At 44.3% G+C, this 17,513-nt stretch overlaps 1 protein-coding gene across 4 annotated transcripts in view; it reads left to right on the top strand.

Moving 5' to 3' along the window:
- The window catches only part of EOGT (EGF domain specific O-linked N-acetylglucosamine transferase), a 35,714-nt gene that overhangs the window by 13,850 nt on the left and 4,351 nt on the right, over positions 1–17,513 (top strand). For all 4 annotated transcript variants that reach the window (XM_032411727.1, XM_032411729.1, XM_032411730.1 and 1 more), the window contains 6 exons: positions 2,092–2,195; positions 8,161–8,253; positions 8,603–8,674; positions 9,044–9,130; positions 9,647–9,715; positions 14,596–14,657. In XM_032411727.1, coding sequence (XP_032267618.1) covers positions 2,092–2,195; positions 8,161–8,253; positions 8,603–8,674; positions 9,044–9,130; positions 9,647–9,715; positions 14,596–14,657 — 487 coding nt within the window. The remainder of the gene's footprint in view (positions 1–2,091; positions 2,196–8,160; positions 8,254–8,602; positions 8,675–9,043; positions 9,131–9,646; positions 9,716–14,595; positions 14,658–17,513) is intronic.

Below are 17,513 nucleotides of genomic sequence, written 5' to 3'. Positions count from 1 at the left end.
AAAGAAAAGTTAAATTTAGAATTATTTTCCCATTTACACTTAGAGCTTGTGACTCTCAGCTCGCAAGCACAGCTTAAACTTGGTGAGCCAGTTGCCCTGGAGAGCCGCGCCGTGGGCCGTGCGGGTTCCATGTCTCCTCTTGAGAGCTGAAGCTTACTTGGCCACGTCCACGTGCACCCCCCGCCGGGCCTCCCGGGGCGGGGGGAATATAGAGAGCCCTCTGTCATGAATAGTTCAGAATCACTGTCATGTATTGATTATATTTTTAATGTGCTCTGCTTCCTGAAGCTGCAATTCTTATGTAACAACGCATGAGGTCCAGAAACCAGACAAGTGGAGGTTTTTGAAATATGAGCGAGTAAGAATGCTGCATGCATATTTTTCAAATACGCAAATTGAAAAGGGGCCAAGCATCTATTCAGGTAGATGTCTGTGAGCTCTTAAATGGATGCTGGTATGCAGGCAGTAAAGTGTGTAAAGTGGGAATAATAGGCCAGTGTAGACCCGGGCGGTTTCTTTCCTATATTCGAAACTCTCCTTTTTTCTTCTTTCGCCCTCATCCCATTTCCCTTTCCACATCGACTCTTCACCGAGAGAGAATGAGCGTTTTATAGAACACGACTCACTTGGGGGCACATTTCTGGAGCATGGGACCTGCGTTTTCTCCCTCCTTGCACCACCGAGCGCGGGTCTGGGCTGCCTTCCCCAGTCCATGTTATGAACTTGCTGGATGACCCACGAGGGAGTTCATGTGTGCTCTGCGCTCACCTGGAAAGAAGGATGTGTTGTCACAGAACTGTTTTTTCTCATTAATTTGAAAATATGCTCTTTGCCAAATGGTTCTGAAGGATGAACGGAGTTGTCTCCAAATATTCCTCTCTAAAAACGATTTTCTCTTTTTTCTTTCTGTTCCATTGAGACGTAATTGACCTGCAGCCCTGTGTAACTTGAGGGTGTACAGCATAATGACCTGGCTGACATAAACTGAAGATTTTTTACTCTTATTTTCGGGCACACAACGTTATTATTCACTGTGGGAGCGAAGTCATGATATGTTGTGATTTCTGCTTTTGATAGTCACTTTTTTGTTCAGTCAACATTTTCTGTCCTTTTAAAGCACATGTGTCACATGTCACTTCTTGGAATTTCATGCCGTTTAGATTTGCATATTGCCAGGTTGGATACTGGGTCCTGGGTACCTATGTTGAAAGAGTGCATGTTCGGTTTCTTTGGAATGATGGACTTACCACCTTAGAAATAGCTGCACCCACACCCCCCTTCCCCCTATTTGACCCAGCAGGACCCCGGTAGTCTTCATTACAATTTCACTGTGTGCCATGTGTGGGGCTGGGTGCTTTGAGGTACTAGATCTTTGGGTGTCTCCTAACAAAGCTGCCACCTAAGTATAAGGATTTCCTATTTCTCATAGAGAAGCTAAAGTTTAGGAACGTTACCAGCTCATCTGAGAATGTTGCTCATGAATGGCTGAGCTGTATTCAGCCTGGTTTTTCTGATTCCAAAGTTCATCCTCTTTCAATGAGAACATGAGACACTGAGCCCTTTTAAATGATAGTTGGTTAATATTTTCCCAAGAAGCAATGCTATAAATCATGATGAAAAAGGAAAAAAAAAGACAGAAATAAAAAATACCAAAATATTAATACTGCCATCATTGTTGATACTTCTGTGATAAACAGATATTGCTTAATTGATTTTTAAAAGTAAGTGATCATAAAAAATAAACTTAGTCTTCATGGCCTTATAGTTCTACCCCATTTTGAGCTAAATAGACTTCTAATATTTTTTTCTTGGAATTTACTGATCATTTGTTATTTAGTGTACATGGGATAATGCATTCCTGATTTCTAAATAGGCAATTTTAAAGTGAATTTTTGAACCCAACCATCTGTTAATTGAGGACTACCTGAGTACAGATCCTTTTGTGTTTGGAGAAAACTCTTATTTTTTTTTTCTCCCAATTATTTTCAGCTAAAAGTCTATCACACTATAAATAGGTGGGGTAGAATAAAAATTGCTGAATCCTTTGCTCTCTGGGGTTAATTAACATAGATTTTTTTTTTCCAATACTAGGTGTTAACATGTATCACCACTTCTGTGACTTTATCAATCTTTATATTACTCAGCACGTTAATAATTCATTCGGCACAGACGTATACATCGTGATGTGGGACACAGTAAGTAAGAATGTCCTCTGCTTCATCTTTGTCTTTGCCTGGCTCCATGAATGTGTGGCTCTGATGTGGGGAAATGCAATCTTCTAAGACACACACAATGAAATATACACACATGTACACACCTGTGCAGATGGGTGTGAACGTGTCTCTGCACGCACATGTCCGCATACGTATGGGCAGAAATCTTTGCGTGCACATATACCTTTGTTCTTTAAATTTTCGAATGAAGCAGTGGAAGATTTCTTTCCCCCTTCGGGCAGGTGGAGCTCCAGAAACGTGTGCTTGGTGTTGCTCTGAGACACACATGTGAACACTGTCATTTGTTTAACCTCTCTGACCCCCCGACCTGACCCACATGGGATGAGCTTGCCTCTCTTTTGCCGTGTGGCCTCCTGTAATTGCCATCGGCCTTTGCTTGATTGTAGCTTCCCTTTGCTACTCGCTCGGTGACAATTTGTGCCGTGCATGTCAGCTCACTACCGAGGGCGAGTCTTAGGCATAAACATAAAGACATGTGTTGAGGGGCACCTGGGCGGCTCAGTCGTTAAACGTCTGCCTTCGGCTCAGGTCATGGTCCCAGGGTCCTGGGATCGAGCCCCGCATCGGGCTCCCTGCTCGGCAGGAGGCCTGCTTCTCCCTCTCCCACTCTCCCTGCTTCTGTTCCCTCTCTCGCTGTGTCTCTCTCTCTCTCTCTCTCTCTCAAATGGATAAATAAAAATCTTTAAAAAAAAAAAAAAGACATGTGTTGAATTATACCTGCTCTTTGCTTAGTTGTTTTCAGCAGTCGTTTTTCCCTTTTCTTTCTTTGCCTGCTGTTTCCCTGCTTCTTCCCATATCCTGCTCCACCTGCCAAGGTATCCCCCGAAGTTGCCCCCGTCCACTCAACTGTGAAATGGGATGATCCTAGTATCTAGCTCAGTGTATTTTGAGGATGAGCCGTAGAGTGTGCGGTCAGTCGGTGCTTGGCACGTAGCACGTGCGCTCTGCACGTTGACTAGGACAATGACGACGGTAAGGAGAACCAGGGGTTTATGCTACACAGCAGGCTGCCTGAACTGGGAAGTTGGGACAGCCACTAAGAGATCATCTACAGTTCACCTAGGCATTCCAGCTCACAGGATGCTCGTAGCACCCCCTCTTGGCATGAACGTTCCTGCAGGGGGACCGCAGCTTGCTGGCAGGGCGGCGCCAGACATTTCCTCCAGGGGGAGTCCTTCTAGAAGCCTGAACAGCACCGCTCAGGGGCGAGGGGCTGGGATCCACCTGGGGCAGGTTCTGACACCTCACGTCCCACAGGGGCCGGTATCTCCTGCACCAGCTGCTCTGGCAGATCCCCCAGGATCCCCACAAGAGACGGCCAGTTTCCAAGAGTCGCTGTAGCTTTTCCCAGTCCAGATGCAACGTACCGGTCAAGCCTCTTTTTTAAATCACACGCAGTGTTACCTAAAAACACAGTTGATGCGTGCCGTCTTCATTTCCGGAGAGCAGAACCAGCCAGTTTGCCGAAGATCATGTTCTCGTGCAGAAGGGGAAATGGTTTCATGAACGCCTTTTTTTCACTGATACGAGGCTCACAGTAAAGCTGCATAGAAAGGTTTTTATCACACTGCTCCATAGACCTGAAGGCCGATGAGAACTGGTTTATAATTCTTGACGTGTTAACGCTCTCTTCTGACTTTCTTCTTTGCAAGGATTTCCATTGCCCTCTCGGGTGCCGGTTTGGCGACCAGCACAGTTTCCGTTCTCGAACACGTTTCTGTGAGCAAAGAGCACAACAGTCCCTTTCTCCTCTTCTCTCTGTGCAAGTGCTTCTAGCTCTCAGAAGCCCTGAATGATTAACTCAGGGTAGTTGTACTTTAAAAAAAAAAAAAAAATTACACCCTGTGTTATCTCATTTAATGCTTACAACCCTCTGTGAAGTAGGGTTTTTATTAGCTTGTTTTACAGATGAGGAAGCTGAGGTTCTGAGCCTCAGGCGGGTGTTGTAAGAGAAGGCAGCCAGTGAGGGGTGGAGTCAGGGCTCCAGGTCAGGCAGTCGGACCCCAGTCCTGTGCCTTGAAACCACAGTGCTCTGTCTCCTCCCTCTAGTTCTCTGCAGATCCTATTAAGTTGATGGAAAGTTTTCTAGACACTTTCCCAGAAGTCCCAGAAGCTTCCTTATATCTTGTTGCATGTTTTTCCATGTCTTCCTTAAGTGGACTAAGTTAAACTGAGCCAACTTTACAACCCTCCCCTTCTCTGCACCTGCTGGGAGGGCATAGATAGGGTTCACGGCCACCATGAAGTCCCAGGTTACTCCGTTAACTGGACACATGATGTGAGGGCATTCTGGCCACAATAGGCAGGCACGGACAGGATGGATTTAGCCGAGTGGGTTGGCCACCCTATGACCTCCCTCCTTTGGTACTCTCTGTGCATGCACTTTCAACCTGCATACTTGGTCACAGAGGTCTTTTTTTTTTAAGATTTTATTTATTTATTTGTCAGAGAGAGAGAGAGAGCACAAGCAGGGGGAGTGGCACGCAGAGGGAGAAGCAGGCTCCTCCCTGAGGAGGAAGCCTGATGCGGGACTCGAGCCCAGGACCCTGAAGGCAGAGGCTTCACCGACTGAGCCACCCAGGCGCCCCGGGTCAGAGAGGTCTTCACTGGTTGCTCAGTCAGGTTCTTGGGACAAGTGATTCTGCCGGTTGCTCTAGAATCGAGGTCCACCGGACACTGTAGGTTGGATGAGGACAGCATTAAGGTGTTGTGTGGCCGTGCAGTTTTCTCTTTCGCTGGCAAGGCCTTGGAGGAAGCCATACTGCAGCCCCCAGGGAATTGGCGAGTGGTGGAGCCTCCAAGCTGGGGCTGAGCAGCTGGGAGAAGAGCCGCCGGTGGCTGTGGCCGATGTTCACGTCTTAGTGACATAACTGTCTCCCCAAGGAACACGAGCGGGCCTTCCCTGTCACCCTCTCCAGTCTCAGCAGTTTGGCCGCTTCTCTGGCACATGGCTTCCTAGGTGAGATGGGCAAGGCCACCAGCCTCCAGAGGTGCACGGAGGGACCCTCTGCAGATGCGGTTCTGGCCACAGCAGGGCTGCTCCTACGAAGAAGAATGAATGAGAGGGGACTTACTGCAGGCTTTCCACATTTTCTTGTGCTAGTCGTAGTATAGCTTCATTATGATTATTTTTAATTATGCAAGTAACACCTGTTTATAATGAGTTCAGACAACACAGAAGTATGTAAAGTTAAGAAAAGTCGCCTGTCGGGGCGCCTGGGTGGCTCAGTCGGTGAAGCGTCTGCCTTCAGTTCAGGTCATGATCCCGGGGTCCTGGGATCCAGTCCCGCGTCGGGCTCCCTGCTCAGTGGGGAGCCTGCTTCTCCCTCTCCCTCTGTCCCTTGCCCCCTGCTCATGCTTTCTCTCTCTCTCAAATAAATAAATAAAATCTTTTTTTTTTTTTTTAAACAAAAGTCTTCTGTCCCTGGAGGGGAGGGAGTTGGAAGGTGGGCAAAATGGATGAAGGGGATCAGAGGTACAAACTTCCAATTATAAAATAAATAAGTCATGGGTTGTGAAAAAAAAAAAAAGAGAAAAAGACAAAGTCTCCTCTCCTTCTTCCTCATCTCCAACTCCATTTCCCTCAAAGGTGACTAACTGTAGTTCACATGTATGAATCCCTGGCAAGACTTTATTTTAGCAAAGATAAATATATCCTTATCCAAAATTTATATAAGGATTTGTATAAGGATATTATAAAATTTGTGTAAGGGTGTGTTTCTATTATATCCTTACAGAAAATATGTTCTCTCATATTTGCTAACTTAATATTATATCAGGGACATCTTTCCAAGTGGGTACATGTAGGGTTATTTTTTTTTTTTAGTGTATTCAATTTGGTGAATGTTATGGATGTTCACATATTCAATGCATGCCTCAGTGCATGTATAATCTCTTGGCCCCAATCACATTTTGTTTGTTTCCATTTTGTGCTATTTATGGAAATGCAGTGAATATCCTTTCCATAGACATGTCTTTATACTCTTGTCCCAGCATTTCTGTAGGACACATTTCTAGAAGTAGAATTTCTAAGTCATGGGTCAGGAGCATGTTTAAGTTAGAGACATACCCAGGAGGAAGTTTTATGTCATCTTTAAGAATATCCAAATATTCTTCAACATGAGACTAGAAAGAAGTTCCTCCTTCCCCTGTGGCAGATAATTTGAAGTTGAGGGACGTGGATAAGAAGCTTCTGGAGGGGGGCGCCTGGGTGGCTCAGTTGTTAAGCATCTGCCTTCGGCTCAGGTCATGATCCCAAGGTCCTGGGATTGAGTCCCACATCGGGCTCTCCTCAATGGGAAGCCTGCTTTCCCTCTCCCACTCCCCCTGTTTGTGTTCCTGCTCTTGCTATCTCTCTGTCAAATAAATAAATAAAATCTTTAAAAAAAAAAAAAAAAAGCTTCTGGAGGTGGTTGTTGCTGAATAATACATGATTTCCCTGGAAAGGGATCAGTCAGGATTGCTGTATTTTATTATTAAATTTTCCTTTCAAGGGTATCTTATTTTATTTGAAGTATTTTATCTCAAGAAACTGTCTAGAATCACTTCTTTTAATTGCCCTTTATTTATTATTGAGCCAGAATAGGGACATTTCATTTTTGATGGTGTTGAGAAGGGCCTTTATTAATTAGAATGGCACAGGAGAAACATCGAAGGGGAAATTTTTTTTCTTATCACTACATCTGACAGTTCTCGCTAACTTTGAAATAACTCTAATATGTGCAACATAAAAATTTCAAAATCTGAAAAAAGAATGCTATAATGATAAAAAGACATGAACATAATGTAAAACCTGCTGTAGACCTTGAATGTCATCCTACAATACATAGCTCTTATTTCTTTTGGCTGAATTTTTCAATCTAAGTTATTCCATTTTTAAATAAATTGATCTCCTTCCTTTAGCTGATGGAGCATGTAATTAATTTCTACTTTTCAAAAATGAAATGCATTCAGTAAATGTACTAGAAAGAACTACTTCCCACTGTGAGGCAAACTGCCGTACGTAGATTAAGAGCTTGGAGTCTGGAAGCAAACAGACTGGATTTAATCTCAGCCCTGCAAACACACCAGCACTACTGTTTATGCAAATTACTTAAATATGTATCTCGGTTTCCTCATCTGTAAAATGGGGATAATGATATCACCTAGCTCATTAAGTTTGTGGGGTGTTCATTTCAAATGCTAGCGATATAGGAAATATGCAAGATGCTATAATAATAATAATTATTATTAATGTTAATGGGATGTTATCACATGTTACTCTTTAGTCAATGGGGAGATCATTTCATAGGATAATGTTCATCATATTGTAGTGTTAGGACTTTCAAGGCATTTTCTTTTCAAAATTTCTTTTCAAAAGTGTATTCCATTTACCCTGATAATTTTTGCTTGCTGAGAATATCCAAGTGTGTACAAATGATGGCGTCTGTATATGTTGTATGTGTGTGATTTTTTTTTAAGATTTTATTTATTCATTTGAGAGACGGAGCATAAGTGGGGGAGGGGCTGAGCAGGGAGCCCAATGCAGGCCTCTGGGATCATGACCTGAACTGAAGGCAGGCGTTCAGCCAACTGAGCCACCCAGGCGCCCCTGTATGTGTGAGATTTAGATAGAAGATTCACAGAGAAAAAAACCCACACCAGCTATCATTCAGAGATATGAATCTAAAAAGGGATAGGGTAGAAAAACAATGTGTTTAACAGACTAAGATTATAATTGTGGGTGATTATTTCTGATGACATTATATCATACTAGGTCCTTGCTCAGGCCTAAGCTGAAAATCCATTTTTCTTCCATGAATTTTATGAGCTTGTTTAGAATCATTAGTTCTTAACATTGACAAGCTGATTCAAATATTTTGTTGCACTTTTGAAAAGCCACGTTGTAGACTTTTGTTGCCCTAACCTCTTTTGTTTCTACTTTCAGAGCTCCTATGGATATGGTGACCTGTTCTCTGACACCTGGAAAGCCTTTACTGATTATGATGTTATACATTTGAAAACTTATGATTCCAAAAGGGTACTGGAAACTTTCCTGAAATGTCTGTAAATAACAGTCATTGCAGATGACTCACTCATCAAATAAATATTTAATATGAGTTTCTATTAGCTATTGCCATTGATTTCTGACTTTGTAGTTTCTTTTTTTTATAACTTTGAATCATTCTTAATTATTAACCATGTAGTGTTAAGAAAATTTTTCCTTTAGATTCTCCAAAATTATGAATTTCCCTTGAGTGAAATAGTTTGCTATTCAAAATATTTCAGTGCAAAAAGATTAATTAAAATTTATTTTCTGTGATTATAAGTACTATTTTGATGTGGTACAAATTGTTTTCTCTTACCTTGTATAATACCTTCATTCTTAGGTATGTTTTAAAGAAGCTGTTTTTTCCTTACTCCCCCGGATGCGATACGGGCTGTTCTATAATACCCCTTTGGTAAGCATATCTGTTATTCATATTCATATTTATACATTTATTCTTCATAGGTTTTTTTTTTTTAAGATTTATTTATTTATTTGAGAGAGAGAGAGGCACACCTGTGCGGGGGGAGGGGAGGAGCAAAGGGAGAGGGAAAGAGAATTCTCAAGCAGACTCCCGTTGAACGTGGAGCTGGACTCAGGGCTTGATCCCCGGACTGTGAGATCATGACCTGACCTGAAATCAAGAGTTGGCCGCTTAACCAACTGAGCTGTCCAGGCATCCCTATTGATAGGCTTTAAGATAACATTTATGTGTAACTTGAGAACATCTTCAAGAGTAATACACAATTATTCTCTGTAATATGAACTATTGTTTCCATGTTAGATATCTGGCTGCCAAAACACGGGATTATTCAGGGCATTTTCCCAGCATGTGCTTCACAGACTGAACATCACACAGGAGGGACCCAAGGTAAGGAGTACCCTGTGAGTTCTGACGTGGGCCTGACTTTTCACCCGAAAGAAAAATCAATGCCACCTTTGCAGAAAAAGAATCAGAAGGCAGTGTTTTCTCAGTTAATACTTGCTCACCTGAAGTGATCCAAAATCAGATGTCACCAACCTGTGACAGATAAGCTAAGGGACAGTGGAAGTATGTGCTTTTTTTCTCCTTTTCCTCTTCCCTGTCTTTCCCCATGTCACCTGGTTCTCTCCCCAAATCCCCACCTAATCCACAAACCCCGGCCAAAAATTCCATGCAGCTAACCAAACAGAAGTGTAATAAACAGGTTTTGTCTTCTGTGGCTAAAGTGGATGCATTTTTGTTTCCTGCGAGAACTCTGAAGGAATCAGGCTAAAACCATAATCGTCCCCTAAATGTATCCTGATTGAGTTTCATCTCTTTGTGAAAATCACATTTTAGGTTCTAGCATTCACTCATATGTGCAGGCATATAGAGCATGATTTTGCCTTTTCCTTTTGATTACAGGACGGAAAAATCCGAGTCACCATCCTTGCACGGAGTACAGAGTACCGGAAAATACTAAACCAAAATGAGGTTAGTGTTTGGTAGGCATTTTTAATATCATCGTATTGAATTTAACTTCCTGTGACTGATGCGCTTAATTTTTTTCACATTGCATTAAATGCTTTGATTTGAAATTATTAGCTTTTAGAAAAGTTTGGTGGCTATGCCTGGTTCATTTATTGGACTTCTCATGGGAGTCAGCAAACCACCCGTTGCCCAAACCAGCTTTGCCTCACGGGAAACGTGCATCTGCCCCAACTCAGAGGGGAAACAGAGGCAGAAATTCTGATTCCTGCCTTTACTGCCATAGATTGCCAAACATTCTGCCTCTGGACAAACGAGCAGCAGAAATGCAAGAGTATCTCTTGAGAGGTGGTTGATGGAGCATTCTGATACGGTGGCATCCACCACCTAAGTTGGAAGAGTCTCCGTTCTTTTCATGACTGTGTGTCTTAGAAACTATTCACCTCTTAGGTTCTCTGATTCATTTCGATAGCATCAACTCGTACATTGTACTTAAATAAGATCACCCTGTAAGGGACCTGCCTACAACAGCATGGCTGGAAGATGTTCTCACAGTAGTATGATTGATTGCACAGAAATGTGTTGGGCACCTGCTGTGTCCTGGGCCATATTCTAGGCCCTGGAGCTACTGGAGAGGACAAGACAGGTAAGGTCCCTGTCCTCATGGAGCTTATGCTCTCAAGGTGGGACAGACAAGAAATAAGTAAACAAGTCCCTAAGTAAGGTGATTTCAGGTAGTGGGCAGTGCTACAAAGGAAGTAAAACAAGGTGATGTGTTGGGGCAGGAGATGCAGGAGGAAGGGGGACGCAATCAGGTGAGGTGTTTAAAGAGGTGCTGTTGGCAGAGACCTTATCAGTAAGAAACCAGCCGGGGAGAGAGCCTCCCAGGCAGAAGCAAATGGCCTGTGGTGTTCAGAGCTTTAGGTGCTCCAGGAATGGAGGGGTCACCAGCGTAACTGGCACAGTGGGAGAGGTGAGGATGACCCCACAAGAGGTCAGAGAAGTCAGGCAGGGTGTGAGGAGGTCCCTATCTTATCAGCCTCCTGGGCCTGGGTGAGGAGATGGGCAGGCTTTATTCCAGTGGGAGGGACGCCTCTGTGAAGTTTGCAGCAGGGTGTGGTAGGCAGAATCATGGGCCACCACCAAAAGATGTCCACGTCCTAATCCCTGGAATCCATGACTAGGTTAGGTTATGTGGCAAAGGGATGCTAAGCTTGCAGGTGAAATTAAGGTTGCTCATCAGCTGGCCTGAAAATGGAGAGATCAACCTGGATGATCCAGGAGGGCCCGATGGAATCACCAAAGGGCCTTAAGCTGTCTCCACCAGAGAGCTTTTGCCTCTGCCTGGAAAGCTCTTTGCTTAGCTGGATTCTTCTCACTGACCGGATTTCTGTTGAGCACCTCCTGGAAAGTGGAAGAGGAAGACAGAATCCAGGAAGGAGACATGAGGATAGAAGCAGGGCCAGAGAGATGCCACGTTCCTGGGTTTGAAGATGGAGGAAGGGCCCTGAGCCAAGGAATGCGATGGCTTCTAGAAGCTGGGCATGGATTCTCCCCTCGAGCCCCCAGAAGGAGCACAGCCCTGTGGACAGCTGTCTGTCTCACTGTTGGACTACTGTCCTGCAGAACAGTGGGAGGGTCAGTTGTGTTCTTGTGAGGTGTGGACTCTGTGGTAATTGGTCGTAGCAGCTCGTCGAAAACGAATACACAGGCAGAGACATGAACTGGCTTATTTATTTATTTGTAAACCACTCTGGCTGCAAGAGTAGGAGCAGAGGGATTCATGCAGAGCCGTCACTGTGGCCCCGGTAAGAGTTTGGATGAAGGTGATGACAGCAGAGATGATAAAGGAAATGGATTCAAGATCAGTCTCGGAGAGCGAGTCTAGGAGACTTCCTGTCGGTATATGCAGGTACACATGAGGTCAGCCCAGGAAAGGCACTGAGAATCAGAGGTGAACTCCCGGGCTTTTAGCTTGAGCAGGCCAGTGGAACTGAGATGGGAGAAGCTCAGTAGGAGGGGACTGGAGGCAGGTTTGGATGGGTAAAATGTTTTACACAGATTAATTTGGATGCCTAACGGGCGGATCAAAATTATGTAATTAGTGTCTTGAGATCCATATGGATTATGGAGGACATGAACATATGGTGTAATGAGACAGTGATTGGAAGCCGTGGGTGGAAGAAATGAGCAGTGTGTGTGTGTGTGTGTTAAAGACCTGGGAATAAAAATGTATCAAGTGATGCAGGGCTGGGGTAGATGGATGGGAAGCCTCACAAGAACACAGAGGCTTAGAGGTTACAAAACATGCTTAAGGTCACCCAGCCAGGGAGCAGAATAATGGGGGGTAAGCCGCGGTCGTCAGGGTCTGAGCCTTCTTCTTAACCAGAGAACTCTGCTGCTCCAACACAAATAAATGTGAGGAGACTGACCCACCTTGACTCCCAGTCCGCCGGGAAGGCTGGCCAAGGAGCAGCCTCAAACCCTGGCAAGCGGTCCAGCGCAAAGGGGTAGCGCCAGGGGGTGCCGCGATATAGCCAGCGACGTGTTCACATCTGGTCCCACTGATCGTGCAAACAATGTTGCCCACAGGTGAGATTTGGCAGTTCAGATCTGAACTCTAAGCCAAAGAGCACCCACCGGCTGCTTTTCTCCCGGTGATCGGCATCACTTGAAAAGGCAGCTACCAAGCAGAGAAGAAGGCACCTTTGACTCTACCTTGATTCATGAATAGGTAGATAGATAGATAGATGCCTGTTTTTGTTTTTACTGGAGGCTCAGGTGGCACTTGACAGTTCATAAAATGGCTTCAGAGGTAGGGGCTAGAGGAGAGACAAAAAATAAACTGGGGTGGGAAAGAAAAACAACCAGGAGGAGTTAAGAGCTGACTGGTTCCTTCTCAGTCTGATGTAGGGGAGGGAGGTGGTGCCTCTGAACAATAGAATGGATCCCTTCCTTCAGCCCTTGGTAGGGGACAGAGAAAAAGCAAAAGACTGTTGGCCCTCTGGAGTCTCAAGGAAAAGGGCTGCCTGCGTGGCTCAGTTGGTTAAGCGGCTGCTTTCGGCTCAGGTCCTGATCTCAGGGTCCTGGGATCGAGTCCCGAGTTGGGCTCCTTGCTCAGCAGGGAGTCTGCTCCTCCCTCTCCGTCTGCCCCTGCCCCTGCTTGTGTGCTCTCTCTCTCAAATGAATAAATACAATTTTTAAGGAAAAAAAAAAACCCAGATGCTCTCATTAAATGACAGTTCCTGCAATCCTGCCCAACCTCGGGACTGGATAACTGGATAATCATGTCAGAGGACTGTGGCCACCTCCACGGTGTGACTAGAAATTGTAAAAAAAAAAAAAAAAAAAAAAAAAAAAAAAAAAAAGCCTGTTTGCTTGAGCACCCTCTGAAACGAGATTCTTTTTATGTGGACCCATCTCATTACAAGACCAGGGCTCATGCACGGGGATTAATTCGCTCCTGGAAAACGGAATTCTAACCTATCCTCACTCCTTCAACTCCCTGACATAAGCAGTATATTCAGGGGAGTTCAGGGGCTGTCTAGAGAGAGAAACTTCCATTCTATAACTGTGTATGTGTGTAACGGGGGAGGGAAGTGGGTGTAAGTCCTTGCCTGTTGCTTTTACCAGGGCACTGCCTAAAAACACAGATTCTGGGGTCAGAGGACCTAGATTTAATTTTAGCTCTGCCCTTTGCTAACTGCAAGATCCTGGGAAAGTTCCTTAAACATCTCTAAGCCTCCATTGTATCATTTTAAAACAGGCATATGGGGTGGGGGGGAGGTGCCTGGGTGATTCAGTCGGTTAAGTGACTTAGTTTCAGCTCAGGTCATGATTTCAGGGTCATGAGATCGAGCCCTGCGTAGGACTCCCCGCTCTCAGCTCAGAGTCCGCTTGAGATTCTCTCCCCCACCCTCCCCCCTCTACCCCTCCGTTCGCTCACACGTGTGGCTTTCTCCCTCTCTCAAATAAATAAATAAACTGTTAAAAAAAGGCATATGGGGGTGCCTGAGGCTGGCTCAGTCAGAGGAGCATGTTACTCTTGATCTTGGGGTTGTGGGTTCAAGCCCCATATTGGGTGTAGAGATTATTAAAATCTTTAAAAAAAATAGGCGTAATAATATTTACTTGGTATGAGACTTGTATGAGGATTAAGTGACGAGCACCTAAAGCACTGAGCATTGCCAGCACAGTTGAAGTGATACTTTTGTTACCATTTTTGTTGTATAGTGCATGCCACAGGCCACAGGATACAAGGGCAAAAATTTCTGAATAGCAGTGATCCACAGTGTTGGGTTAAGACGGCTAATTGTGAGGGACACAGAGAACCATGGCTGTATTTCTGATACTAGGTTAATTGTGCTTTGTTACTTTCTGTTTGCTAGAAGAATAATTGTTTTTCTGTGTAGAAATATTGAGAACATTTTTTTCTGCCAAAAATTTAATGTTTTCAGAGGATAAGGCCAAAAGCACAAGTAGTTTGTCTGAAATGAGATAAGGCATAGGGAGAAAACTCTTAACATAAAGCCCGGAACAAGGTAGGTGCCCAGCAAACCTATGTTGAAAAATTGAGGGATTAACTAGCAAGTAGTAATAATAGCAGTTAACAGGTAGTGGGCTCTGTGCCGAGCACTTCACTCCCATGAATTTGCTGCTTTCAGCCTTTATGACAGCCCAGGTGGTGGGATTTTAGGGAGGTAATGTGACCGAGGGGTGGAATCCGCATTTGAACTCAGTTAAAGGTTAAAACAGTAGATCTGGATGATAGGTAATACCTGAAAAATATTATGTATGAAAATAAGAAATTTTAGGACTCAAAGGAAAATAAAACAGAAGAGAAGGAAGGAAAAGACATTCTAAATGTTTTTTTTTTTTCCCCCTAGCTGGTAAACGCACTGAAAACGGTATCTACACTTGAGGTTCAGATTGTCGATTACAAATATAAGTAAGTAATATCCTGCTCTTGGACAGATGCTGTCATCTTTTGCTTGGATGAGTTAATGGCAAATCAAAAGGGTTTTTCGAATGGTAGCCGTTGACACTGATAGACCAGGAAGGGACAGGCAGACCCCTCCGTGAGTGAAGTGAGCAGGTGAGGACCCTGGGCGGACAGGGGCAGTTGCTCTTCGGCTGTGTGCGGTCTGATGTTTCGACACCATCTCATTGTTCAAGCGAAGTGGTGAATCCAGAGTTCTTTTTTCGAGTCCACATTTTCATTTGAAATTTCTGAATTTTTAGAAGTGGGCAAAAAAAAAAAAAAAATAGGGGCGCCTGGATGGCGTAGTCAGTTAAGCGTCCGACTCTTGGTTTCAGCTCCCGTCGTGATCTCAGGGTCCTGAGATAGAGTCTCCCATCAGGCTCCATACTCCACAGAGAGCCTGCTTGGGATTCTCTCTCCCCCCTCTTCCTCTGTCCCTCCCCCACACTCACGCTGTCTCTCTCTCTCTCAAAAATAAATAAATCTTAAAAAAAAAAAAAAGTTGGCAACTAATTCTGAATTTAAAAAAAAAATGTTAAAATGTTCCTGGCCTAATTTGTCCTGTTAGCTGCTGGGTCTCAACTCCTGGCCTAAAATTAGTTCTATGGGAATAATTTGAGGGTCACAGAGTAATACGAGGTTTCTAAAAATATTACAAAGTATTTGCATTTCTTTTAAAACTCCAGCACAAGCAAAAGGCTTAGAAAGACAGAATATGCTTAACATTTACTGTCTAGGTAAGCCCTGTGGATGTAAAAACAACAGCGCCTGGTCCTGGTTGAAAAAACCAAGCAGTGTAGAGAAAAGCTCAGAAGGAAAGGTGAAGGCTTTTCTCTCCTCCCTTGCCCACCTGCAGTCATTGTCTTGTTTTCCAAATTTAACCCTATGAACAGTTTCTACGTTAAAAAAGAAAAAGTACCCATATTCCAGCATATGGGTCTCTGTTATTGATAGGTTAGAACTTAACAGTGAGAAGGGCGTCTGGCTGGCTCAGTCCGCAGACCACGTGACTCCAGATCTCAGGGTTGTGCGTTCGAGCCCCACACTGGGTGTGGAGCCTACTTAAAAAATAAACAAACAAAAAACAACAACTTAGCAGTAAACAGGGGAGTTCCGCACCTTAGTCTTCATACATCCATTCATTTATATAATCAATCTTTATCGTGTACCTGCCAGCCGGTCACAGGCTTTGAAGTAGGAGTCCAGTTATGGAGGATGGCATGGCTTTGGTCTTGAGGACCACAGACCCGGAATACAAATAAATAGCAGTCGTAAGAACAGCTACCATTTGTTGTGACTTACTCTTATGCTTTATGTCATCTCACTCTTCCTACAGTCTTAGGAGGTTGGCAGAACTATTCCTGTCTTACAAATTACACTGTGCAGTGGTGCCTTCACCACAGGAAGACACGGAGGAAGAAGAGGGCCCGAGGTCAGGCTGACAGAACTGGGGAGGGCACCTCGGACGCTCAGGCGTTGACTGGCTTGTAGGATACGTAGGTTTTTTCAGATGAAGGAAGAGTAACAATAAATTCAGACCTTGCCAGTCCGAGGGAAGCATTACAAAACAGTAGGTGGAGCTTTGCCTCCTTATCCTCAGACTCCAGGGTTCTGTCCATCTGGGCACGTCCTCATCCTTCCCCTGGCATCAGTTGGCATTCCTGGAGAAACCAAGGCATGTGTACCTCTTGTGAGACACACACAGGGTGCCCCCGTCTTCCTTTCCCTGTGTGGCGTGTGGGGTTTCTGTTGTACTTCAAGAGGAAGCTCTTTAAAGAGGAGGAGCTGGGGGGCACCTGGGTGGCTCAGTCGGTTAGGTGTTCGACTCGTGATTTCAGCTCAGGTCATGATCTCAGGGTGGTGAGATTGAGCCCCGTGTCGGGCTCTGTGCTCAGCATGGAGTCTGCTTGTCCCTCTTCCTCTGCACCCCCCCCCCCAATGCTCACTCATTCTCTCTCTCTCTCAAATAAATAAATAGAATCAAAAAATAAAGAGGAGAAGCTGGGAATTCTTATTCTCTTCTTAAATCCCAAATAATCTTGGTCATTTTTTTTTTCCTTTGGGTAAGCGGGACTGGGCGATCTAATTCCATTATGTGTATTCAGAGGATTATACTTAGTCCAGTGTTTCTTGCCAGCCTCATTTCAGTGGACATTTTTGGCGTTGACTTTGTGTTCAGAGTTTGCATGTTTTTTAGGGTCTTGAATTCGGAGCACACTTTTATGATCTTAATGTGCATAAAATTGTGGATTAGTTTGTTGCAAAGTCAGGACAATGCCTTGGTGGTATCTGAGCTGATTTTAGGTGTACCCAGATGGCATTGAATAAACTCCAGTCACACAAGGAGTATTTATTTTATAAAAAAAATTCTTTTATTATCTTAAGGAAGTAGTTTTCAGTTTGATGCTGAATATCATAACATCTCTTTAGTAGCCTGCTGATTTCCCTGATTCATAAAGAAAGAGCGGGCTTCGGGCTCACAGCTTTGCCTTGCTCTGGGATCTACCTAGATTTGAATCTTTTTCCTTTGATTATATCTGTTTTTACAGTTTTGTTTGACCTGTGTTACCGGTTTTTCATTTAAGACAGTGCTAAAAGTTTCCTTCTAAAATAAACGCATTTAGGGGCGCCTGGGTGGCTCAGTTGGTTAAGCGACTGCCTTCGGCTCAGGTCATGATCCTGGAGTCCCTGGATCGAGTCCCGCATCGGGCTCCCTGCTCAGCGGGGAGTCTGCTTCTCCCTCTGATCCTCTCCCTCTCATGTGCTCTCTCTCTCTCTCTCATTCTCTCTGTCTCAAATAAATAAATAAAATCTTTAAAAAAA

This window comes from Phoca vitulina, unplaced genomic scaffold (assembly GCF_004348235.1).
Source record: "Phoca vitulina isolate PV1807 unplaced genomic scaffold, GSC_HSeal_1.0 scaffold13, whole genome shotgun sequence".
Lineage (NCBI taxonomy): Eukaryota > Metazoa > Chordata > Mammalia > Carnivora > Phocidae > Phoca > Phoca vitulina.
The sequence above is the reverse complement of the archived record's forward strand: the minus strand, read 5'-3'. Positions and strand labels throughout refer to the sequence as shown.